Genomic DNA, 24,798 nt, shown 5'->3' with positions numbered 1-24,798 from the left:
GAGGGATTTCCTAGAACAACCGTATCTAGTAGCCCAGAATAATGGCACACCAGTCCACCATTCTTCCGTCCATGCTTATGGATTTATTCCATTTCATCTGGTGCCTGACACTTTTAACTTTCACGTAGTAGACAGTACTTTACACTTAGCAGATAGTTGACCAAGGTATTTGAGGGGCTCTGTGGCTGTGGATTGGTATTCGTGGAGATGCGGATGTCCTAGAAGAACCCTACCTACCTTGTTGCCTCTCGGTGGGGTGTAGAAGTGATCTGAGTTCTTGAAGGACTTGTAGAAAGCCAATTGTGGCAAGTCCTTTGAATGATGCAAGTTACGTGTCAACCTGGTATTTAGGACCACTCAAGCTTGCTTCAAAGAGGCTCTTATGCGTAAGGTTGGCCGCCACAGCATCACCTTTGACCAACGGCTCCTTTTAGGGAATCGCAGACTACGGTGGTGAATGGAGAATGCCCTGAGGATACCCAGTATTCGGCCACCTTCCATGAGGTGGGCCTCCAGACAAACTACCTGAGCTAATTTGAGAGGGGTCCCAGATCTCATTGAGCCCCTTTCATTTTACAAATGAGAACAACAATTGTCCTGACTTGTAGAGCTTGAGATTTTGTCATTGCAAGAGGCCTGTGATTGACAGTGTCAAGCACAAAGGTATCAATCACTGTAGGGGGTGAGTGATCACCCATGTGAAGGGTCACAAGAAGGACCCTTCATATAGGTGATCACACACCCCTAGAGTTACCTACCTCATGAAGCTTTTGAAAGAATCAAATGACAGCCTGTGTATAAAGTACATTCCAAGCATTGAAGAGCTGTATAAGCCATGGTGGAAGCTGTCGTGTCAGTGGGTTGAGATTTTGTTAACCTTTGAATCAGAATGTTATTTTCTAGACTTGAGTCATGCACCAAATGTGCCAGTTCCTGCTTCCTTCTGTCTATCAGTCTGAATTCTTAGGTTCCAATGTCCCCTCCCTAGTAGAATGTGAACTTCTATAAGGAATATTTGACTCTATGATGGTGTCGTCCTGTCCTCGTTGGCCTGTTACGGCTAGATCGGGGGCTGGTGTACAGGGCGCTCTGTTTACAAGGGTTTTCCACCCGTTCAGAATTCTGGGTCCTCTTGTCTGTCCGCAGGACCATCCGTGGTGTTCAAATGAGAGTGATTGGTTTTAGAGCAGGCATCCCAGCTAGCACCATCCTCTTGCAGAGGAGGGAGGGGAGGCCCTACAAGGAGTAACCAAGGTAGTTTTTTCACTTCAAATCACAGAATTTGAGACTCAGAAGGGACGTCAGCAGCCCTCTAACCCGGCTCACTCATGGAGTGGGAGCCCCGCCATCGACATGGCCGCTGAGTGGCTGTTGGTTGTCCTGGCTCTTGAAGGCCTCCAAAGGGAGGAGACTCACAACCCTCCGGCAGGTGGAGCACTGTGTGGCAACAAGGCGGGTATGAGGTGGGAGAACCAAGCCGGGGCCTTGGGAAAGGCCTCTCCTACAACAAGGTAACATTCAAGCTCTGCCTTCTTGAGAAAGAGCAAGGGATTGGCTGCAGCGGGGTCATTGTATCCACCTATGGAAAGCCACAGAGAGAAGATGGAGTGTCCGGGATGGAGAGCATCAAGTGCGCCCATTTGGCCAGGGGGCACCACGGTGCGTGAAGCCCTGGGCTTGGGGTCCAGAAGTGTTGAGTTTGGTTCACAGGTTCAGACCCTTCTTAACTGGACAACCTTGGGCAGCTCACTTCACCTCTGTCTACCTCAACTTTCTCATCAATCAAATGGGGGTGATAACACCTGCCTCCAGGATTGCTGTGAGGATCTAGTGAGAACAGTTGTAAAGTACTTTGCAAATTATAAAGCCCTATAGAAATAAACACTATTATTAGCCCTAATCAATGGAAACTGTCTTTGAGAAGCAGTGAATTTGGAATCTTTAGTATCTGACTTTGTAAAAGCTTCCCCCCCCCCAACCCCCATCCGTGACGTTCATAGCCCTGGAGATGTCTCCTAGCTCAGGTGCTTTGGGGTGTCAGAGGTCAGCTCTGCCTCATCACTAATATGGCGGGTGCTCCTTGTGCTATCTATGACACAAGGTGTTGAATGAAAAGTACTTCAGAAGCCTAAGGCACTCTAAGAAGGAGATGGGGGAGTGTGTGAATCACTCTTCCATTTGCCCACAAATACTGATTCGAGTGTAGATGCTCCAATCTGGGTCTTTGGACATTCCATCCAGTATTCCTTCTCTTATACCACTGACGTATTTCAGAGCGTACTCCCTTCCCCTTCACACACACTCACACTTGGGTATTGGAGCCTCCTGGAGAGGGGTCTATGGGGAGCAATCCGTAGGATGCACTGGGGAGGCCCCTGCACTCTAAGACATTCATTCTTGACTAGCTTACACAGTGTAGAAACCAAGTCAGGTGTTTCTCATCTTCCCCTGCCAGAACAGGGTCATTCCTACAAGTCTCCAGCCTCTGAATTCTTGAGTCTTCCTGTTTCCTTTGAGACAAAGACCAAAGGGCCTGTGATGAGGCAGGCTTCGCTGGAGCCCTGCCTCAGAGGCATGTGTCTGCACTACCCCAAATTCCTTCAGCCTTTCATCCCCAGCAGCGATTAGGGCCTCTCCAGGTGTGCCCGCATCAAAGAGGACAGGCAGGCTCTTGAGGGGCTCATCCACCAAGACCGAAAAATAGTTCAGAGCTCATTTTCCTCAGGTGCTGTTTGATGAAATGAAAGCCCAATAAAGGCACAGAGAAGTGGCTTGTTTACCTCCTTTTTAAGCCCCCGTGGTCAGGATCCAGCTCCCCTTTCTTCTCCCAGGTGGCTGTAGAGGAGTCTCCGCTGTACCATTTGCCCTTGGTTTGGGGCTGGCCTTCCAATTGTGGATCACAGTTTATCTCCCAGGATCCCGAGATACGTGGGGTGTATATGAGATAGGCCGAATTGATGGATCCTGCTTGGAGAATGTCTTGGGTCATCTTTCTGTGTCCTGCTTTTCTGAATTATCTTCGCTGGTTACCTGCCTTTTCAGAATTCTTTAAATACCGTGGCCCTAGATCAGTGATCGGCACACTTCTAAGATCATACACCCTGTTCTAAAAATCTTTGACACACACTCTAAATATTTTTGTTTGCAAATTAGATGCAGGCACTAGTACACTAATATCAGGTACATAATTAAACCTTCACAAAAATGGAAAAAAAGAAAAGTTAGGTTAAAAATGAGATTAGCAGTGCTATAAGATGTATTTAGCAGTACAAAACATTTTTGCATTTGTACTAATAACTACAATTTTCCTTAAAAACAGTGTGATTGGGGCAGCTAGGTGGCACAGTGGATAGAGCACCAGCCCTGGATTCAGGAGGACCTGAGTTCAAATCTGGCCTCAGACACTTCACACTTACTAGCTGTGTGACCCTGGGCAAGTCACTTAACCCTTCACTGCCTTGCCCCAAAAAACAAAACAAAACAAAAACCAGTGTGATTAAATATACTTTAGTATTTTTGCAGCATGGTTTACCTGGCTATGGTAGATATGTGGTCCCTGAGTCCTTGCTACCAGAGAGGCTGAAGCTGATGGATTACTAGAGTTAGGGGGCTCTGATATGGGGATCCTTGCCATGGAAACACCAACCTGGTTAACCCTTAGGAGGGTGGGGGACCTACCCACATCAAATCTTGCCCAAATCAGCTGTGAAGTTGGGTCTGCTCTTCCACCTTGGCCAAGAGAGGGCAACTCTGACTCTCTCCTTCCCACCCACCCCCCTGCCCCCAGTCTTGTTTTAAGACCTTGTGTGTAGTTGGTTCTAAACTCACTTAACTTCATTACTTGATTTTAATGACTCTCGAAGCTTAAAAAAAAGCTGCTTTGCCCAGGTGTAGAGATCTGAATGGACTCAGCGCTTAACGGCTCACTGCACTTAGAAAATCAGTTATGCAAAGGTTTGGGTTGAAATTCAGGTAGCAATTGTCCATCTCCCCATGACTTGGAGACCCCAGCCACAGAGGTCAGGCCCCGGGTCTGGAGGAACTTTGGGGATCAGTGGGTGCTTCGAAAGTAGAAGGGTCTGGTGTAGCCTCTGGTGATCCTGTGGGGTAGGATTGGCACCAGAACTCCAGTCAAATAAGACACAAGCTGGCTGAAAAGCCATGGAACAAGCCTGCCCTCTAGTGGATGGATGGCTCTACTGGCCCAGAAGGAGCCATTTGTTTTACTGCCGTAGTTTAATGAGCTACCTTATTATTCAACCTTGTAGGACAGTTGCATCTATGCCAGGTTATCTGAGTAGACTTTGAGCCCTCCCTGAGCTCTGTATCCAGTGAACCTGTGAAAATAGCCATTTAACATTTAGCATATCCTCAGGGACAGCTAGGTGGCACAGTGGATAAATTACCGGTCCTGGATTCAGGAGGACCTGAGGTAAAATCCTGCCTCACACAACTGACACTTACTAGTTGTGTGACCCTGGGCAAGTCACTTAACCCTCATTGCCCTGCCCCCCCCCCCCCCCGCAAAAAAAAACAAAAAACAACACTTAGCATATCCTTCCATGCCTTACTTGTGATTTTTGTGTAGATGTGTGCCTAATCCTCTCCCCTAGTCAGATAAGATTCTTGAAGGCAGTTTGCCCTGTGTTTCTTTGTGTTCCCCACAGTGCCTAGGATAGGGTGTGCTAAAGATTTGATCTTCTGTTATTTTTAAGAGGAAATATATAATGATGAATTCGAATAGCCATTAATTAGAAGGAACCCAAATTATTTCCTGGTTCAGCCCAACATAAACTCCCCCATATTCCCAGAGCATGGTCTGTGATGGGAAGTCCTGTTCAGCTGGGAAGGCTAAGACTAGAGGTGGTGTGTGTCTTTTCACCTGAGCAGGGCTGGCCTCCCGAGGTATAGAAGAGTTCCCACAGAGAATCCCTTGAGGGAAGAACATTGTTGGGATTTAGAATAGGTGACAGGTCTTAGACATTAACCTGTATTGTCTTTTCAGGCCAAGCGAGCTGTACAGCGAGGAGCCACTGCAGTCATCTTTGATGTCTCAGAAAATCCAGATGCCATCGACCAGGTAAAGCCTTGACTTCACATAGATGTCCCTGTTTTGTAGAGGACCCTGGCCTTGCCTTGATTCTTCTCTGGAATGGGAACTTCTTGAATGGAGAAGAGGTACAGAGGCTGAGCCTGTGGGGCTTAGTGTGCATATGACCCTATTAAAATGAAGAACAAAGACTGGGGAAATAGTGTGTTCAGGCATCTGGCTGTGCCGCTCGAGCCACATCTCCGCCCCTCAATAGCTGCAAAGTCCAGTTGCCCTCGTTAGTCTCCAAGTCTGTGTTTCCCTAAGGCCCCCAGCAACAGAAAATGACCTGGGGGAAACCAGCCAGACCCTGGCTTGTGGGGCAGCTCAGAGGCTGAGAGAAGGTCTCTGTCCAGCCTTGTATTTGCCCCTCCCCTCTTAACTACTTTCCTCCAGGGCCTTCGAGTGCCTCTACTAATTGGCATCTTCTTCCCTTTCCTAGCTAAACCAGGGCTCAGAAGATCCGCTGAAGAGGCCAGTGGTATACGTGAAAGGGGCTGACGCTGTCAAGCTGATGAACATTGTTAACAAGCAGAAGGTGGCACGAGCAAGGATTCAGCATCGGCCTCCCCGGGTGAGGCTCTGGAAGCAGGGGCTCTGCAGAGCCCCCATACTCTATGTTCTGCAACTGCTATTGGAAATTAAAATCTTAAAAAAAAATAATTGGAGAATTAAAGCAAAAAGTGGTAGGATTAGTTAGAAAGAATGAAATAGAATTTTGTTTCCCCTCATCTTTCTCTTCCTCCTACCTTTGCTTAGGACAATACGTTTGAGACAAGAAATCCTCTTACAAGTAGGTGATTTTACTTTTGTGACTTAGGCCCTTAGCGGTGACAGGAAGGATGTCGCAGCCTCTGACTCTCTTTGTCCCGAGCCTTGTGCCACCTGGGGTCAGATGTTCTGCCTGATTTAAATAATTCCTCAGCATTTCAGGGCTCAGGTTCTAAGGACACTTTCTTTAGAAGGACATTGTGCTGTCTCCAGAGCCCATGGCCTCTCTTTCCTTGGAGAGAAGTCTTCTAGGTTTGGGGAGAAAGGTTTCTGTGAGCCAGAGGCAGAATGCTTCATACCAAAGGCGATCACCGCTGCACTGAGTGGCTGGCTTCTGTAGCGCCGTGGTAAATGTGAATCATTGTACTGGAAGCGGTGTGCAGTCTTCTGAGTTGTTGTAACCGTTAATCGTGTGGCTGGCAATCACTGTTCCCTCAAACGTGACACTCGCTCCTTTGTTCTGCAGACGGAATATTTGGGCTTCTTTGCCTTGCCATAGAATGTGTCCTTGCTGTTCCCTGGGGTTCTGGCTTCTCCAAAGCCAGTGCCTGTGGCTGCCCAGCACGCTAGAGGGCACCAGCTCAGGCCTGGGGTCATGATGCCCGCATGCTGCTAGAGCCCCTGCTCATGGAGAGAACAGAGGGAGGGCCAGTTGGGAACACATAAGTAAATTCAAAGCAGTAAGTTAACCATGATCTCTCTTTTTTCCCCCCAGCAACCCACCGAGTACTTTGACATGGGCATTTTCCTGGCTTTCTTTGTGGTGGTCTCCTTAGTTTGCCTCTTCCTCCTTGTCAAAATCAAGCTGAAGCAGAGACGCAGCCAGGTAATGATGGAAAGCAGCTCTCCTACCTAGGCCCTTCTGACAGTTTCCTTAGCTAGCCAATAGGTGTGAAAGACCCCCATCCCAAACCCCATTAGCCTCTGCACTCAGCAAGCAGAGATTAAGTGCTCACCATTTACCAAGCACTGTGCTGAAGAAAGACAAGAACGGAGCCATTGTTTACCTGTGGCGGGGGTGGGGGCTGAGGGGGTAGAATAACAATATACACATTAATGTAAAGGCATTTATTAAGCACTTACTGTATGCTAAGCATGGGGCACAGAAATACAAGTAAACAAAATGGTGTGAATGAGCACCATGAATGAATGTCACAAAAAACTAAAGGAGAAAATATTCCCTTCTCTCTCCCACCCCCCACCAGAAGCTCACCCTATTAATGCCAGACTTAGGACTGACACCCTATTTCATAGCCCCCTGCATCTCAGAATTGAAGAGATCCACCAGCCTCAGAAGCTGCCCAGTAGTGAGAATGACAGGTGTGCCTCACAAGACACATCCAGAATTCTCTAGGAATTTGCTGAGAAAGCAAGTGATAAAGGACAATAGCTTTAGGAGATGACAGGGGCCTCTGAAAGTGTTTTAAGGAAGCATGAGGTTTGGGTATCTTTCTAAGTAGCAGGGAAGGAGCCAATAAATAGGGAAGATAGAAAATAAAGGAGTAACCAACAAGAATTCCTAAAACTTAAAAGTGTTTGCTAAAAATAATAATAATAGGAAGAAATAAGTTTTTTAAGTAAATGAGAATAGCAGAGGAAAAAGTAGAAAATAAATGAGAGCTACATAAGGAAGATATGAAAAAATAATTAATATTGCCATAAAAGAAGTACAAAGCCTCACTGGAGCCTTACTTGAAAATTAGAATTGGCCAGATGGAAGATGACTCCCTGAAATAATAAAGTCAAAAGAATGGAAAAGAAGGAGAAAATGTGAAATATTTCATAGGAAAAACAATTGACCTGCACAACAGATTGAAGATAGATAATTTGAGAATCATTGGACTAGCTGAAGAAAGAGCCTAGACATTACATTTTAAAAAATGATAAAAGAAACAGTCCAAATCTCTTAGAACCAGAGGGCAAAGTAGAAATTGAAAGCATCCACCAGTCACCTCCTGAATGAAAACCCCAAATAAAAACTCCCAGGAATATTAAAGCCCAAATCCAGAATTCCCAGGTGAAAGAAAAATGCTGCAGACTCTGAAAGGAAAGAATTCGGGTACTACAGAGCCATAATGGAGCACGTGAGATTAAGCAGCCACTATCGTTAAGGATATCGATTCTGGAATGGTGTACTCCAGAAGGTAAAACAATATACTCCCAAAAGGAGGGAAAATGAAATAGAGGAGCCCTGTGGAGCAGTGAGCAGATTCCGTTTCACGAGATCAGAGAGGCGAGTAACTTGACCAAAACTGACGAAACTGGGAAGTGCAAGAACCAGGACCCCACCTCAGGTCTCTTGACTCCAGCCACCTTCATCTGTTCCCCAAAACTCCTGGGCATTAAGTGGTCTGTTACTCTAACATGCTGAACCTTTGCAGTGGAGAAAGTCTTTCAGGGAGCAGCTTCTCACTGAGAAAAAGAGAGGGCTTGATTCTCTTAATTTCAATAAGGATGAGGGCTATGGGGTAGGGCCTAAGGTTCTGGAGCCTTAACAGCCCCGCTCCTTGCCATGTGTGTACCCGCCCCCACCTCTGTGTGCACATGCACCTGCACACAGTTAAAAAGATAACCTTTCTAGGAAGGGGAATCCACAGCCTTGAATCTGTGATGGCCTGAAATGTCAACGAAGAAATCTGTGTTCTTCAGCAGCTGTCCTGATGGGGAAAGCACTGACCCTCCAGAGCACAGAGCACTTGTTGGCCGCCCCGACCCGGGCCTGGCCTGTGGAGAGAGACGGCTTTGGCCAGAGGTTCTAGTTGGGCTTCCAGTCCCCTTCTAAGGATGCCATCTTGTAACGATGTAATGAAGGGGAGCCCTGATAGTAAACTGAACTACTTCCTAGTCCAGGTGACAACTGTGCTGATCTTTGGTCTCCATGGTGCTGTGGATGTAGGTCACCTTAGATGGTCTGCTGCTGCTGCTGCTGCTGCTGCTGCTGAGAGGCCAGCGAGAGGGTGGGTGGGGACTGAGCCCTTCCTCTCCTGATCCGGGGGATTCTGGTCTCCCTGCCAGCCTCCTACCACAGGAGCATTCCCTACCCTGGTGACTCCCAGCATGGCACTCTCTGGTCCAGAAGAAAACATGTGCTGTTGGGAATGCACTTAGCATCGAAAGGTCAAACCCTTGAGAACTTAGCACATCAGAGAGTTTTGTGAATCTGCAGCTCTGCAGCAAGGTTGTTGCTAGACTTCCTGGGGCAAATGACTAAGCTCTTCCTGGCTAAGATTGTTGAAGGGGCAGCTTTTCCATATGGATATACAAAATAGAGAGATGTATGCACGCACTCACGTACACAGTGATATGAATTGGTGAGGAAATAGTCTCGCCACAACTGTAAAAGTTGAACACTAATACCCCATTGGAAGTATTCTAGTGTTAGAAGCATGATTTTATGTCAAATGTCAAATGCCATGTTTTTGAAAGTAATTATTGGAAAGACCTCCAACTTGCTCCCATGTATCCTACTAGACTCTCTCTTCTGCTGCCTCCCAGTAGGATATCCCTTGGAAAACTTAACTGTCACCCATTTGGGCAAATCTCAAATGATTCTTACTTTATGTACTGGCATAACAGTTGGAAATTTTGAAGGTCTCAAACAGATTTTGTAAATATAAGCACTCTTTCATCTGACCAAAACCTTTTGCCATACCTTGTTTTATAGGTATCATATCCAGCTAATAGCATGGGGTATTTTGTCCTATGAAGATAAGGATGTTCTGTGCTCGTATCATTCGATTAAGGACTAAGTTTTTGCCTGGCAGGATTGGTTATTTCCTAAGACAAATAAGATGGGGGGGGGGATACTCATTTTAGTTTTTTTCTTAATGGCTTGGACCTTCTATCATATTGTGGTTTTTCCTGTGGAAATGAAACAGACTAGTCACTTGAAGCTTGGCTACTGTAGTCTGATTGTGTATTTCTTTGTTGCAGAAGTGAGTGCATTTAAAAGAAAGCAAAACGTCGGAAATCAGTTTTATATTTGTAAACAACTGTGCCTTATATTGGACTTTATCATAGACATGATTGGTTATCATTTGGGAGATGAGCCTGTGAATCATATGTGGAATATCTCCACTAAAAAAACAAGAAAGTTAGAGATTTCTCCAGAGCGTTTTGTTAGTGACTAAAAGGTATCTTGTGCAGCCCCTACCTTCTCCTAAAGGCATTGATTCAGGGTTAATGTCCACTGATCCCTGGGTGTTTGGGCAGCACATACCCTCTCATGATCCGCAATTTCTTGGTGAACTTCTAATGAGTCGTGGCTGCCACACTGGTGAATGTTGGGTGTCCACGTGCACTACAGTGTGGTCTCCATCGACAGGAAGCATTTGTGGCAGAACCCTAACGGAAGCGTCCTCCTTTCTCCTGTGTAGAATTCCATGAACAGGCTGGCTGTGCAGGCTCTAGAGAAGATGGAGACGAGGCAGTTTAAGTCCAAGAGTAAGGGTGTTCGGGAAGGGAGCTGGGGGGCCCTGGACACCCTCAGCAGCAGCTCCACTTCGGATTGTGCCATCTGTTTGGAGAAGTACATTGATGGAGAGGTAATAACAAGGAAATCCACAGGCATGCCTTCACTGGCAGAGGATGGGGGAGGACTGTTGTGTGTATGTGTGTGTGTGGGGGGGGTATAATTAACACCTCCATGCCCCATGAGGCAGCCAGGGGGCGCCATGGTGTGCAGAGCCCTGGCCTTGGAATCAGGAAGACTCATCTTCCTGAGTTCAAATCCAGCCTCAGACACTTCCTAGCTGAGTGACCCTGGGCAAGTCACTTCACCCTGGTTACCTCAGCCTCCTTATCTGTCAAATGGGCTGGAGAAGAGCATGACAAACCCCTCCCAGATCTCTGCCAAGAAAACCCAATGGGTCACAGAGAGTTGCCTGCCACTAAAAAACAACTCAACAGCAACAACCGTTAGCGTTCCTCTGCTGGTTTGCCAGTGAGAGCCGGGCAGAAAGAAGTGATTGCTCTGCCCTTGGGAGCTTCTTTGTCCCGATGGTTCATCTGTCATTCAGTTCATATATGCAGTTGGCTAGGGCCCGAGCTTTATCCATGTGGGTACCATCTCTCCCAGAGTAAATGGGGCACTACCCAGCCTCACCTTCTCATCCTCTGAAATGTCCAGGATCTTTGCTTTCTAAGATGAAAAAATAACAAGAACCAGTGGGTAGGGGTCCCACAGAGGCAGGCGTCAACCCAATATGAGGAAGAACAATCAATAGTTAGAATTGTCCAACATGGAACAGGCTGCCCAGGGGAAGTAACTCAACAAAGGCTGTGTGACTCAATGGGGAATGCTGTAAGTAGCATCCATCAGGCAGAGGCCTGGACACCATCTCTCAGGTCATTTCCACCACCAAGATTCAGTTCCTTTGATAAGCATGTAGGGAGGCTTGTCACTTAAGTATCTCAAAGATTCAGCCAGCATTGCTTTCTTGCTTTTTTTCTTTTCTTTCCTTTTTTTGGGGGGGTGGGGGGTAGGGCAATGAGGGTTAAGTGACTTGCCCAGGGTCACACAGCTAGTAAATGTCAAGTGTCTGAGGCTGGATTTGAACTCAGGTCCTCATGAATCGGTGCCCCCTAGCTGCCCTCCACACACACACATTGCTTTCTGTGGTGTGATACCCCTCCCTGAATCCAGATCCCAAGAGTTCTTGTGATCTAGTATATGTCTGTGACCAGCATGGTGCTGGGCCTCTGCAGACAGAGACCGGCAGCCCACCATGTGCGTATGCCAGCTTCCACACACACTGATGGTGGCTTTCTGGGGAAAGGCAAGCAGGCCCGTGCAGGAGGAGCTTCCTGAGGATCCTGGGCCTCGAGAGGTCAGAGCAGTCCTCCGCAGCCCCAGCGACCTTCCCGATGGCGCGTCTGCAACCAGTGCGCAGGGGGCCTGCTGGGCTCCCATACGCCACAGCGCCCTCTCCTGCAGCTCCGCACCGGCCCCTCCTGTTCCCTCTGCCCCATTTAGAATCTCTGGGGTCAAGCCCAGCACCTCTGATTTCCCTGGCCCTCCCGCCCAGAGTGGTACAGATGTCCCTAGGGCTGCAGTGTGGCTAGAACACGTGGCTCCTCGCAGCACTGAGGGCTCGTTGTCCTCATCTTATAGATGAGGGGGCTTGGGCCCAGCAGAGTGCAGGGTCTGTTGGGGCCGTGGGATCAGTGCTGGGAAGGCATCTCTCCAGCCCCGGGTTGTGCTGCACACACAGGCGCCCCCCATGCAGGCAGGGCCTCGCCCTGGCTCGCTCCAAGGGGCCTTTCCTGGGAGTATCAGGATTTGAAAGTGCCCGTGGTTCTCCTCTTCATCTGCAGGAGCTCCGGGTCATTCCTTGTACTCACCGCTTCCACAAGAAGTGCGTGGACCCCTGGCTGCTTCAGCACCACACCTGCCCGCACTGCCGTCACAATATAATAGGTGAGTAGGAGGGCAATCCCCTGTTTGGGAGACCTTGGGAGGGGCACCTGCCCCTGCAGGCCTCAGGGCTTCCCCAGCCACCTTGGCAGACCTCGCACATGCTGCCCACTGTAACTCTAGGCCCTTGGCAAGTGTGTGAAGGCACCATAAGTTAGTCACCAGCGAGCTGTGGCTCTGCTGCCCCCATGGGCTTCTTGCCCACTGACGTTAGCCCCGGACTCCAGGGCTCTGATTCCTTGGTGTGAGTGCCAGTTTCACGGGCATCAGATACCACCCATCTATGCAGTCAGACCTCAGCTGGGCAGTTGGAGGGCAGAAGCAGGGATCATCCTTCTGACTTGGGCACCTGCCCTTCCTCGGTTCTGCTCATTCTCTGGGGGGACGAGGCAGTGGGCCGTTGTGACTGGCCATCACTCCTTGAGTACAGATGTTTCACAGTGGAGTGAAGTGGTCTAATGGGGCCGGCTATTTTGTGGGCACCCAGGCCTCAGTCCACCTCCGGCTGGGCCTCCTGCGGGAACCGGCAGACCTGGCCGAGTCTGGTGGTGGTGGTTAGGCATCGTGGCACGTTTCTGTGGATATCTCACCGGTTTTCCCCTTTTCCCCAGAACAAAAGGGAAACCCGGGCCCTGGGTGTGCAGAGCCAGGGAACCCAGGGCGGAGCCGGCAGCCCAGGGTCATCTTGCCAGTGCATTATCCGGGGCGGGTGCACAGGACTGGCCAGATTCCCGCCTATCCCATGCGGACGAGCATAGACTCCCAAGGAAACCCTATCACGCTGCTGACCGTCGACCCCCGTGGGGATCAGGGCCTGTACACGGGCCAGGCCCCGGCCTACATCCCCAGCTACCCCCCGTTGCCCCTGGACCGTGCCCTGAACCCTCACCGCTGTGGCCTGGAGCACAGGACTTATGGGCCGGCCCACGCCCACACCTTCCGCAGGTCCAAGTTGAGTGGGCGCGGCCTCTCCAAGGCAGCTTGCCTCCCCCAGTATGAGACCATGTACCAGCATTACTACTTGCAGGGCCTCAGCTACCCAGAGCAGGAGGCCCCGGCCCCACCCGGCCTCGCTCCTCAGGGCCCCTCCCGTGCCTTCCAGCCGGGCAGCAGCTTGCTCTTCCCCACTGTGGTCCGCGTGGCGCCCTCTGCCCAGCTGGAGAGCGGCAGCACATCCAGCTTCAGCTGCTACCACGGCCACCGCTCGGTGTGCAGCGGCTACCTGGCCGACTGCCCTGGCAGCGACAGCAGCAGCAGCAGCAGCGGCGGCTCATCCAGCCAATGCCGCTGCTCGTCCAGCGACTCTGTGGTGGACTGCACTGAGGTCAGCAACCAGGGTGTCTACGGGAGCTGCTCCACCTTCCGTAGCTCACTCAGCAGCGACTACGACCCCTTCATTTACCGCAGCCGCAGTCCCTGCCGGACCGCCGAGGGGGGCGGCCTGAGTCGGGGGCCAGCAGTGCTCTTAGAAGGACCCCCCCTCCACGGCGGAGAACGCGGGCCTGTCGCGGCCTCCCCCTCCGGGGACCAGCTGTCCAGCTGCAGCCTCGAAGTCAACTATAGCAGCCATTCCTCGCTGGAGCAAAGGGATGTGAGCAGCTCTACCTCAGAAGGGGGGCTCGAGGCTCCTCCAGGGGCCACGTGGGACGTTAGGAGGGCTTGGAGGGGCCCGGAGGCCTCTGCGGCGGCCCCAGATCCGTCATGCACATGCTGCTTTGAGGCCCCGCGCCCGGCTCTGGAGGCTGGCGCGGGAGCCTCGTGTCTGGGCCCAGACCATTTGCGGAGGACAGATGGGGTAAGGTGTGGGGGCTTGGCCTGCTACTTCTATGAAGAGAAGCAGGGGCCCCCTGGTGGGAGCGGCAGCAGCTGCTACACCGAGGACTATGCCGTGAGCGTGCGCTACACGCTCACCGATGAGACCCTGCCGAGCTGCTACATGGGGTCGCGGGAGCTGGGCCAGCGCATCCCCATCATTCCTGAGGACATGGGCTGTGACGCGGCCCTGCCCACAGACTGTCAAGGGACCCAACACTATAGCTCCTGGGATGAGTCCCCTGAGGCCGGCTCTCAGCACCCCCAGGGCCTGGGAGAGGCCCAGGAAGAGAGAGACCTGGCTTTCCAGGCTAGCGCCTTCCCTCGTCCCCACGAGGAGGGAACTAGGGCCTTCTTCCCTAGGGCCACCCTGGACTCTTCAGAAGCAGCAGCAGCACCCATGGAGGCTGCAGGTAAGAGACTGGGCTGACTGCGGGCCCAGGCGTCCTGCCACACGACCCCAGGCTTCCCAGAAAGGGCCCCGGGCAGTCAGACCTCAGTAGGGGCTTGGGGCTTCTTCACTGTGGAGACCCCAGAACGTTGGAGGAAGGGAGGCATCCCCCCTGCTGTCTGGGTGAAGTGCACCCTGGTTGAGTATTCTGGTGTGTCTGACCCCTGTGTTCTCTCTCCCAGGCCTGGGACCTCACCCTCACCCACCGCCGGACAGAAGTGGCCGAATTATCTGAACTCATGGACTGTTAGCTAGAAACAGCAACTCAGCGGAGACTCCAAATTGTTTGCCTTCCTTTCAAAAGAAAAAAGAAACAAAAAGGCCGGACTTTTTTTAGCTTTGACAAACAGAAAAGTGGTAATATGGAGAGCCAGCCCTCCCCCTGCCCCAGAATGTGAGCCACCAACGTGGCAGCGCCAACCTTGAGAACCTGACCCACTGCCCACCTCCAGACCCCGTGTCCTTTCCAAGCAAATGTTTATTCGTGCATCCTCTACAGTGTGTGCGTCGGGGTTCAGAGTGGGGTAGGAGCAAGCTCTCTGCTTTTTAAAAAATATTCTATGTAAATGTAAAAAGTGTTATTTAAATATATATTTTTTAAAATCTTAAACTCACCAACTTTTGCTGAAAAGAAAGCTCACACACTACTGCATTTAAACAAACTGTGTCTTGTGTAGATACTGTTGTCTCCCCCCAGGGAGTTCAGGCCTTTGATATGCTCAGGGCTATCCCTGCCTTAGAAATCTAACCAGAAACTTGAAGTGTGATTGGTTGATATGGGCACAACCTGAAGAGAGATGCAATCACGTCTTTGCTGTTCTAGTTGCAAATCTTGAACCCCTGGGGGGCTCAGATTGTGTCTGCAGCCCCAGGTTGACAGCAGCCAGCACACCATTAACCTTCTGAAAACTAAGCCAGAGCCCTCCTCCCCCACCATGAGCAACATGGTGGGTCACGGCACTCTGAGGCAGTGAGGCTCACTCTCCTGCAGACCCAGGATGGCAACCGCTGGGCCCACTGGGCCCGTGGAGGTGATTGGATCGGATACAGCCCAGTGGGAATGGAGTTTGGTTGCCTTGGATACTGTGTAAGTGTGTCTGATCGAAGTTGTGCTCAATACCAGGACCTTCCTCGGAGGCAGGGGATGGCTTCTGAGGGAGTAGGGCCAGGCACTGGGCTGGGCGGGAAGGCCCATGCAGATGTGCCCAACCATCCAGAGCTAGGTGGAGGGGACGGCTTCCAAGAGCAAATCCAGCAAGCGTGGCTTCCCCCTTCCGTCTCCTCAGCCCCAAGGTACTTGCTTCTGTCCCAGCAGCTTTTGGTGGTTCAGGCACATCGGTCACCTGGCACACTTGTAGTCTACTTGTTTCCCATGGAAGCGGTTGCTTCAAGGGCAAGGCCCAGCTGGAATTGCCCACCTACCCAGAGAGTGTTGGCGCTCCTTGTTCACTCCTTGGGCAGATGTGGGTGACAGCTCGAGTCCCAAAGAGTAGGCTTGGGGAATGGGGTGTGAAATACCCAAGCAGTTGTGGGAAGATTTTTTTCGTCATTAGAGAATCCTGTGTAAGGTATTTCTCATCAGGAATTTGGATCTTTTTTTTTTTCTGTTGTTGTCAAATATGTTTTTCCTCCCGTCCTTCCTTTTTTTATTTTTTAAAGAAATGATTACATTTAACCCAATGTTCACTAACTCTTCTAGTCACCTTGTTGAAAAATACAATTTATTTTATTCAAATTCTATTTATTGCCTTTCAAGCTTGACCTGTGGGTCTAAGCCAGTTAGCTGAATGGGAGCCAATGAGAGAGCCAGCACAAGGGGACGTGGGGAGAGCTTCTGCCCTCCCTGTGGCCAGAGGCAGTTCTAGGTCACTGAGCATCTCTTACCGAGCTAAGTGGGATGGGAGATTAGCAAACATGTCACCAGCTGGGCAGGTGGGTGCACAAAACCAGCCGTGGTGTGGTCCCTTAGGAACTCAAGCCCCAGCCGAAACCTCCGCTGTGCCTGGCAATCTGTCACGCAGCCACTCCTCGCCAGTATTTGAAAGATGAGCTTCCTTCCAATAACCTGGACACCCTCCCCCACCTGCTTTACCTATGGAAATGTGTTGGAGTGAGCTTGGGAGAGGCCTTGGCACCCCACCCCAGAATGCCTGCCGAAGGAGGGGGAGAGTAAGCGCTGCTGCTGCTGGACCTGTGCCAGGAGGAGGGTGCGGGGGGGGGGGGGCCTACACCACTGAGTTCTTGGGCCCCCAACAACAGCTTGAATTACAGGGCTGGGGGGAGGGGGGCTCATCAACTCAAGGCTTCTCAGGGTTGAGGTGTGGGCATGGCCTTTTGCCATGTTTCTAAATGCCCCCAAATGCTGAACCATAGTAGAATTGCCCCCTCTTCCTTTTATTTTGGTTTTGGTCCAAGCACACTATCCAGGATCCTTAAGGGATGATGTGATATTGAAAGAAGAAAGGCGTGGTGTGACCTAGACCTCCAGGAGCATGGCACTGAGGGCCACAAAGGTCACCCCGGAGCTCTTGGAGGTGGTCCCAGCAGAGTGAAAACCCTGGGTGGGTCCCACAGGCTTCCAGTACAGCCCCAGAACCTGGTGGGGTCTCCCTCCTGAGAACCAACCAGCAGAAAGGCTCAGCTTGGCATCAGGGAAGTCCCCCATGAATTAGGCACCTGCCCTGTGCCAGGCCCTGCAAACAAAGACAAAAACAAAAATACAACTGTCCCTGTCTTCAAGGAGCTTGGCTGTGGCACCCTTTTTTATAGCCACACACATGGTTGTATCTGCTCATGGCTCAAGGAAATCCATTAGACTTTTTGTTTAATAAGGGAGTAGTAGCAGGGGAAAAAAAAAAAAAGACAAGGTGTTTGGCAGGGCTTGAGGCTTGGGTTTGGGGTTTTGGTGTTTCTTGGCTAGCCTGCGAGGCCTCCGGAGAAGGGTGGTGTAACATGTTCCGCTCTGACCTCTTATTCCATCTGAGGCTCGAAGGTGCCGAAACCACCCAGAAGCCCTTTTCAGGTGAATCCCGAGGCTATCAGTTTTTCCACTGCAGCCCCAGACGTCAAGATGCTCCCTCTTTGGGTGTGGGCCTGCCTCCCGCAGCCCCGGACATGGTGCCAGGCAGCAAGGTTTCAGGCCACGTGGCATCCCCCACCTTTCTGTGGGGGGAGCTGATGAAGAATGATTGTTTGACTGTTTCCACTGACGAGATGCAGCCTCAATGAAGTGACTTGGGGTCTTCTCCCACTCAGCCCCCCAATCCCAAGCCATTTGCATAAAGCTATTTTTCCATTTAACAGTCCCTTCCCGATTCGCTGCTAGGTCCTGCTGAAACTTCAGGCAAATAACATGAAAATCATAATGACAGAATTATTTTTAAATAGTCCTACTTTTTCTATTCTTTATATAAAATGTCTCCATTGTGTTGGGCTAATGAGGAACTATTTTAAATGTTCTTAAAATTTTCTCCCATAGCACTTAAAATGTTTTGTAAAAGACTGCTGTAAAGATTTGTAAGAATACTGGTCAAAGGGCTCTTTCTCCAACATTACCATTTTTTTTTAATGTTTTAAAGGCTAGAAAACAACTTGTGTATATTCTGTATATGTATAGCAACACATTTCATTTATGGAAATATGTTCTCAGAATATTTATTTACTAATATATTTATCTTAAGCCATGTCTTATGTTGAGAGTGTGACATTATTGGAATAATCATTGGAAATCACTAACCCAAGGCCCTGTAAATACATGATAATTGCACCCAAATTCTGCATATTCGCCGACCAAAAACATGATTTAAGTTGTAGTCTTCTACCGTTTTGTAACAAAGTGTACAAAAGGCTGTAAAAAAAAAAATACAGTTTTATCAAGTATGTATGAGATGTTGTCGTTCTGTCTTGTGAAAATCAGCAGCAGTTCTGAGAGAAACGAGGGTCCAAAGGGCGGTCCTGCTACAACACTGTTTCATTTAACTGGGAGCCTACTGGAAATCCCCACCTTCCTCCATTGAAAGTAGCAGCATGACCTTCAACAAGCTCTGTTTGTTTCCTCCTGTGAAATGAAGGAGGCTAAAGGGGAGAATTTGGCGGTCGCTTCCAGGAGTGTCTTATTAATGTGTCCTGGAGAAAGGTCTCCTCTTGAGGTCAGCAGAGACCCAGGGTCAACTTGTACCTCTAGCACCTAATCACCTTGTGTCTGGATAAATCACTTAACCTCTGGGAACCTCAGTTTTTTCATCTGTACAACACAAATGAAACCTGGGCTGCTAAGTCCTGGTTAGGGCAAATAATAAACCTCCCGAGGTAGTCTCCTGCATTCACAATTCTGATTATGTACAATGCGGTCATTGGTTCCAGTCCAGTGGAAATTTGCCTGGGGCCGAAAGAAGGAGGTTTGGTGCCCCCACAGCTCATCAGGACTGAGCTGTCTTCTCAGACATGATTGAGATTTATGTGGAATAATGTACCTGAAGCATCTCGTTTACGAGGTTGGTTTGTTCTATAAATGCCAGCTGTGATTGTTAGATCCAAGGCTCACTGGCCTTGGGGATGGCTGCTGGGGCCCTCTTTTATTGTCTGGGAGGCAGTGACCCTGCAGAAAGCAGCAAAAACATTGAGCGGCCTAGAGAGGGAGGAGAGAAAAGATGGGTGGAGTCATTCAGATGGGCTACATTTATTTTACAAATGTCCCTTAAAAGCTTCATCTGCCTGACCTTTTTTTTTTTTTTTTTGGTGAAGCAATGGGGGTTAAGTGACTTGCCCAGGGTCACACAGCTAGTAAGTGTTAAGTGTCTGAGGCCCGATTTGAACTCAGGTCCTCCTGACTCCAGGGCCGGTGCTCTAACCACTGCGCCACCTAGCGGCCCCCATCTGCCTGACTTTTAATGAGGAATGCCCTGTTCTGCCCTGATGCAGTGGAGGTATATGACCGTTACCGTTTAATTCTCTTCCCTGTATCCCCCTGACACACACACACACACACACACACACACACACACACACACACCCCTTGAAAGAAAAGGAATAGAAACAAGTGGCTCAGGAGGGAATCTTTAATAGGATCATGGACTTAAAAACTTGCCAGGGTCTCCTAAGATCATTGAATACAAGGATGCCTAATCTGGGAGGGGAGGTATAGGAATTCATTTTAATATTTTGACAACTGGATTTCAGTATATTTGGTTTCCATTGTAATCTTATGTATTATATTTTATGTGTGTAAGAATGCCCTGAGAAGGGGTTCGTAGACTGCCAGAGGTGTCTGGGACCCAAAAAATGTCAAGGAACCCTGATGTAGTGCAGACCACCCCCCCCCCAATTAATCTAAAAGGAAACTGAAACCCAGAGAAGGAAAGATCATACCCAAGGTTTCACAGCTAGTAAATGGCAAAGCTGGGGCTAGAACTCTGGTCTAACCCTTCTCCACAGGACCACAGGGTTCATCCCTTGGGACAGTGCCTTGTGGCAAGGATGAAATGGGTGCCCAGTAAGGGAGTCAGGCCCATCCAACAAAAGACCAGGAACACATCTCCAGCACAAAGTGTTGGTTTTTTATTTTCAGACATTGTATCAAATATTCTAATCCTATTAATCGATGTTTCTATTTTTCTGTTTACATTCTGACGTCTTTACTCCAACTTTGGCCACTTGGGCACTGCAGGCTGCTCACTGACATCTCTCTCCAGTTTGGAACCTGAGCGCTTCCCCAGTGGGATAGGATCACTCGGCAAGCTTCCAGGGCCTGCTCCTGCGGGGCTGGGGGCCAACGCCTGACTGCACAGGGCTTCCCAGAGCCTCCTTTTGATGACCTTCCCTAACTCCAGGCTATATCTCTTGGGGGTTCCTGATGTATTCCACAGCATGGGCTCCACCACTGAGTGGTACAAGGCTGTGTATCGCTCAGCAGAGAGCCCATGGATAATGAGGGCATCCTGGGAATATTGTTGGCTTCTGGTTTCTAGAAGTAGGCCTTGGATTTCCCCAGAGGTTCCTTCCCCTTCCCCTGGGGGACTCTGAGGAGCAGCCTCATCCTGGACTTCTTCACCAACTGCCCCATTTTCTTCCTTTTGACTTTCTTTGCCCTAGACAGGAAAAAGAGAAAATCAGAGCTAGAAGCGGAGGAGAAATCAGTGGTTTGATTATTCAGCCTCGGGGACCAGAAAGGTCCATTTCTTTGACTGGTCAATAAGAGGCAAGCATTTATTAAGCACTTGGTATGTGCTAGGCTAGGGATACCATGCAGTAATTGGCCCTGCCCTCAAGTAGCTTACATTCAAATGAAGGAAGATAGAAAGTAGGGAGAGGAACTAGACCCATGATTTCACTAATTTAAGAAACTACTCATTGAGGAAATTCTGCCTACACTTGTTGGCAGCACCTATGTAACCTAAGTCTGGGTAGTTACCTAGAGCACCAAGAGGGGGTGGTTTGTCCAGAGCCACAGCCAAGATGTGCCAGAGAGGCAGGACAATGGGAAGACAACATATAAACAAGTAACCGCGGGGGCAGCTAGGTGGCTCAGTGGATAAAGCACCAGCCCTGGATTCAGGAGGACCTGAGTTCAAATCCGGCCTCAGACACTTGACACATACTAGCTGGGTGACCCTGGGCAAGTCACTTAACCCTCATTGCCCTGCAAAAAAAAGACAAAAACAAAACAAAAACAAAAAACAAGTAACCACAAGGTAATAGATACCAAAAAGGTGGATGGGGAGAACAGGAAAAGCCTTCAGAAAAAGGAGTCGGAGATGAGTTTTATAGGAAACCAGGGGCTCTCAGGGGCCTAGCAGAGGAAGGAGAGCATTCCAAGTCATGGGAGACAGTCTGCAAAGAAGCAGAAATGGGTGGAGTGGCGCAGGAGGAACAGCCAATAGGCCAGGGCGGCTAGATGCTGGAATATGAGAAGGGATGGGTGGGAAAGGGCCAAGTTTACAAGAGGTCTAAATACCAAAGGAAGTTACATTTGGTCTTGGGGGACCCAAGGGGCCCCTGCTGAGAGGCCATCAGACTTTTAAAAGAATCTTTTACTTTGCTCTGCTAATTGCTACCTGAGACCTTGGGCAAGCACCTAACTTCTGGTCCTCCCTTGTATATCATTCTGTATGTAAAATAAGTGGTCCCCCTTTTCTCAAGAGTGGTGGGGCATCGTGAGGACCTGCTGTTACAGACACATCCGTGCCCAAACACCAGTCACTGTAAGGGCTGCCTCATTTTTTTCCTTGTTAATAATTGTAGTCTGTGAGGTTGGGGGAGGAGGTCTATTGCAATCTGTCCTCTACCTCACTGTTGGGTCCCATGGACCCCATCACATCTGACATGCCCGACAGTTTCCCGGAAGGGCTCTTGCTTTTCTCTGGGACAGACTCTCTTTTCTCATCCTCTGGGTCAGCTGTCCCTGGGGCAGTCCCCTTGGTCTTGACCTTTGGAATCTTGCGTGCCTTCCCCTCACCACCTAACTTGGGAGGTATGGCGCAGCATTTGTCCTTCAGCTGTCTCCGGAGGACTAACTTAACCAGAGAGAAGGAGCTTGAAACTAGAGGGTTCTTGACAACTTCCCAAGAAGAGGTGGGACCGCCCTTGGTAGCTACATTCGGGTTTGCACACGTTTTGGAAGTCCATATGTTGGTGAGGGTGGGTGCGTCCACGTAACAGTCCTGGAGCCGTTTATTAACGAGGATGGACTGCCGGAGTCCATAGGTTGGAATGCCAGTGTTTCGCCTCATATAGATGGGGTGCTAGAATTCCAAGAAAAGGGGGAAAGAAGCAGGAAAAGGTCAGTTAGGCAGGCTGCAGAGAGGAGATAGCAACATCCCTTCCGAGTTGCTCTTGAGAGCTCTCCCTGGCCTTGCACAAGCACACTCGCCAGAATACTCCCACGTGAAGTCGGAGCCAAAGAATCTTACTCATGCCACCTCAGCAGCCATCAAAACCCACCCTGTCCTACCTGAATAAGAGCGTCCTAAAACACCCCCACAAAGTAGCCATCCAGCCTCGGGGGAAGTAAAGGGCACTTCCTCCCAGGCCCCAGCCAACCAGCATTGTCTTAGCACCCTCTGCGATAGAGAGCAAGTGCTTGTGGAAAATTCACGAGAATTAGAAGGCTATAGCCTACCTCCCAGATCTTTGGCTTCATGATTTTCCCCAGCCTGCTTTCAAGGACCTTACCATCTAGTTGGAGAGACTAGGGAACCAGGGGCCGGGAAAGACTAGAACCCAGGTGACCTCACTCCCCAGTCAGTCACAGTGCCTTTGAACCCCACCTGCCGAAGCCAAGGAATGCGGAGGTAAGTGTACTTGGTGTCTGAAAACACAAAGGCATAGCAGTGTCACTTAGGCTAATGGCTATCTTTCAGGAACAGAACACAGACTACAAAGGATACCATAGTCCCAAGCTAGCCTTGCAGTTTGCTTGACCAGACTAGACCCCCAAACTAAAACCGGATTTCTAAATAATCGGAGCTATATATTTTTTTTTAATTTTTTAAAAAACAACAGAAGATTGATTTACCTTACCATATTTTGGTTGTCTTAAATTTTATTTTAGCTAGCTTAGGAAAAAAAATAGGTATGGATAACGTTTCTTTCCCCCTTTTTTAAAAAATATATTTCTAGTCACCTGCCTCTCTCTGGCTCAGTCATGTATGGACAAGTTGTTTAGTTTTGTTTTGATCCTTTGAAAGCAGTTTGGTACTGTTACCTCTAGTATTTGTGATGTCACTTTGGTTTGTGATGTGTGTATGTGTGTTACATCATCATACTTTATGGTTAAATTGGGTTGGGAGGAGTTTGATTTGGTAATGTCCTGTTTGCAGAGGTCTTTTGTAAGGCCTTGGGATGGGATAGGGAAGAAAGGATTGGAGGGCAGAAGGCCAAACCCACAATCATGCAGCTCGTGCCACTCAAGCCAGATTTTCTTTGACAGTCATTTCTCTTATCCCAGCCTCAGTTTCCTCATCTGTGAAATGGGGGTGATGGGCCTGGCATCATCTAATAGATTTTTTTGTGTGGGGGGGGCCAATGGGGGTTAAGTGACTTGCCCAGGGTCACACAGCTAGTAAGTGTCAAGTGTCCGAGGCCGGATTTGAACTCAGGTCCTCCTGAATTCAGGGCCGATGCTTTATCCACTGCGCCCCCTAGCTGCCCCATGGGCCTGGCATCATCAATACTTTGATGGTTGTGAGGATCAGATGGGATGATTGGCTGGAAAGTGCTTTATGAACTTTGACACTGAGGCATGTGAGCTTGAGGAGACCCCGTGGTAGTAGCAGGGCTCATCCTTTCTTGGGGGGAGGAGGGGGCTTACTTTTTTTTTTTAAGTCTGACACTTGACTGACGTTTTTTCTGCAAGAGGATGGTTTGTATTCCAGGAAGTCTGAGGGGTGTGGACTTGGCTCTGGCACCCACCAGCTGTTGTGTGACCTTGAGAGCAAGGCTCGTCCCCTTTGTCACCATCGGTTGATACAAAGGCATCAGACTAGATTTTTAAGCACCCTTCCATCCCTAACAGTCTTCCATTAAGACATCGCCGGGAAGTCACTTAACCCTCATTGCCTCGCAAAAAAAAAAAAAAAGACAGACATCGCCGGAAAAACAAAGGGGGCAGCTAGGTGGCACAGTGGATAGAGCACCAGCCCTGGATTCAGGAGGACCCGAGTTCAAAGCCAGCCTCAGACACTTGACACTTACTAGCTGTGTGACCCTGGGCAAGTCACTTAACCCTCATTGCCCTGCAAAAATTAAAAACAAAAACAAAAAAACAAATGTACGTGTCAAGACTTTCACATACAGTCAGTTGGATCCACCTTGGTGGGGTGGCATGGAGAACCTACTCACCTACTCAAGCGTGAGAATCAATATGGAAGCTAGGAATAGAGGCAGATGACCTGGGTTCAAAATCCCAACCTTGGGCAAGCCGTTCAACCTCTCTGGAGTAAAGGGCTGGGGCTACGGTGGCCTCTGAGGTCCAGCATCTTTCAAACCCTGCCTCAGTTTCTTTATCTGTAAAGTGAGAGGGATGGACCAGGTGACCTCTGAGATCCGCCCCCCAGCATAATAATAATAATAGCGCCAACACTTACATAGTAAGTATATCAAGGTTTGTGAAGCACTTTACATACCCTTTGATCCTCCCAGGGAGAAAGAGCCTTTTATTATCCCCATTTCACAGATGAGGAAACTGAGGCTGAGCTGGTAATGACTTGCTAGGGTGGGATTTAGACTAGGGTCCTCCTTACTCTAGGCCCCTGCACTTTATCC

General features: G+C 49.5%; 2 protein-coding genes across 3 annotated transcripts in view; one reads left to right on the top strand and one right to left on the bottom strand.

The window, feature by feature from the left end:
* Positions 1–18,421, top strand: part of ZNRF3 (zinc and ring finger 3) — a 190,195-nt gene extending 171,774 nt beyond the window's left edge. For both annotated transcript variants that reach the window (XM_043976542.1, XM_043976541.1), the window contains exons 3-9: positions 5,006–5,080; positions 5,532–5,663; positions 6,576–6,686; positions 10,237–10,404; positions 12,176–12,278; positions 12,887–14,500; positions 14,721–18,421. In XM_043976542.1, the coding sequence (XP_043832477.1) occupies positions 5,006–5,080; positions 5,532–5,663; positions 6,576–6,686; positions 10,237–10,404; positions 12,176–12,278; positions 12,887–14,500; positions 14,721–14,773 (2,256 nt within the window). In that variant the 3' untranslated portion in view covers positions 14,774–18,421. The remainder of the gene's footprint in view (positions 1–5,005; positions 5,081–5,531; positions 5,664–6,575; positions 6,687–10,236; positions 10,405–12,175; positions 12,279–12,886; positions 14,501–14,720) is intronic.
* A 1,750-nt stretch (positions 18,422–20,171) lies between these two features.
* C1H22orf31 (chromosome 1 C22orf31 homolog) lies at positions 20,172–23,994 on the bottom strand. Its single transcript, XM_043989830.1, has 4 exons — positions 23,877–23,994; positions 22,803–22,843; positions 21,822–22,277; positions 20,172–20,624 (listed from the first exon to the last, which is right to left on the bottom strand). The coding sequence occupies exons 1-4, from the start codon at positions 23,992–23,994 to the stop codon at positions 20,172–20,174; spliced, it is 1,068 nt and encodes a 355-aa protein (XP_043845765.1).
* Between the last annotated feature and the right edge of the window lie 804 nt (positions 23,995–24,798).

The sequence above is a fragment of the Dromiciops gliroides genome, chromosome 1 (genome assembly GCF_019393635.1).
Source record: "Dromiciops gliroides isolate mDroGli1 chromosome 1, mDroGli1.pri, whole genome shotgun sequence".
Classification (NCBI taxonomy): domain Eukaryota; kingdom Metazoa; phylum Chordata; class Mammalia; order Microbiotheria; family Microbiotheriidae; genus Dromiciops; species Dromiciops gliroides.
The sequence above is the reverse complement of the archived record's forward strand: the minus strand, read 5'-3'. Positions and strand labels throughout refer to the sequence as shown.

Coding starts and splice junctions, on each gene's coding strand:
- C1H22orf31 (XM_043989830.1), bottom strand. CDS start 23,994: ATGGTGACAAAGGGGACGAGCCTTGCTCTCAAGGTCACACAACAGCTG. Junction 22,844..23,876: donor CATCCTCTTGCAGAAAAAAC/GTCAGTCAAGTG, acceptor TTGTGTTTTCAG/ACACCAAGTACACTTACCTC. Junction 20,625..21,821: donor CCATGGGACCCAACAGTGAG/GTAGAGGACAGA, acceptor TTTCCTGTCTAG/GGCAAAGAAAGTCAAAAGGA.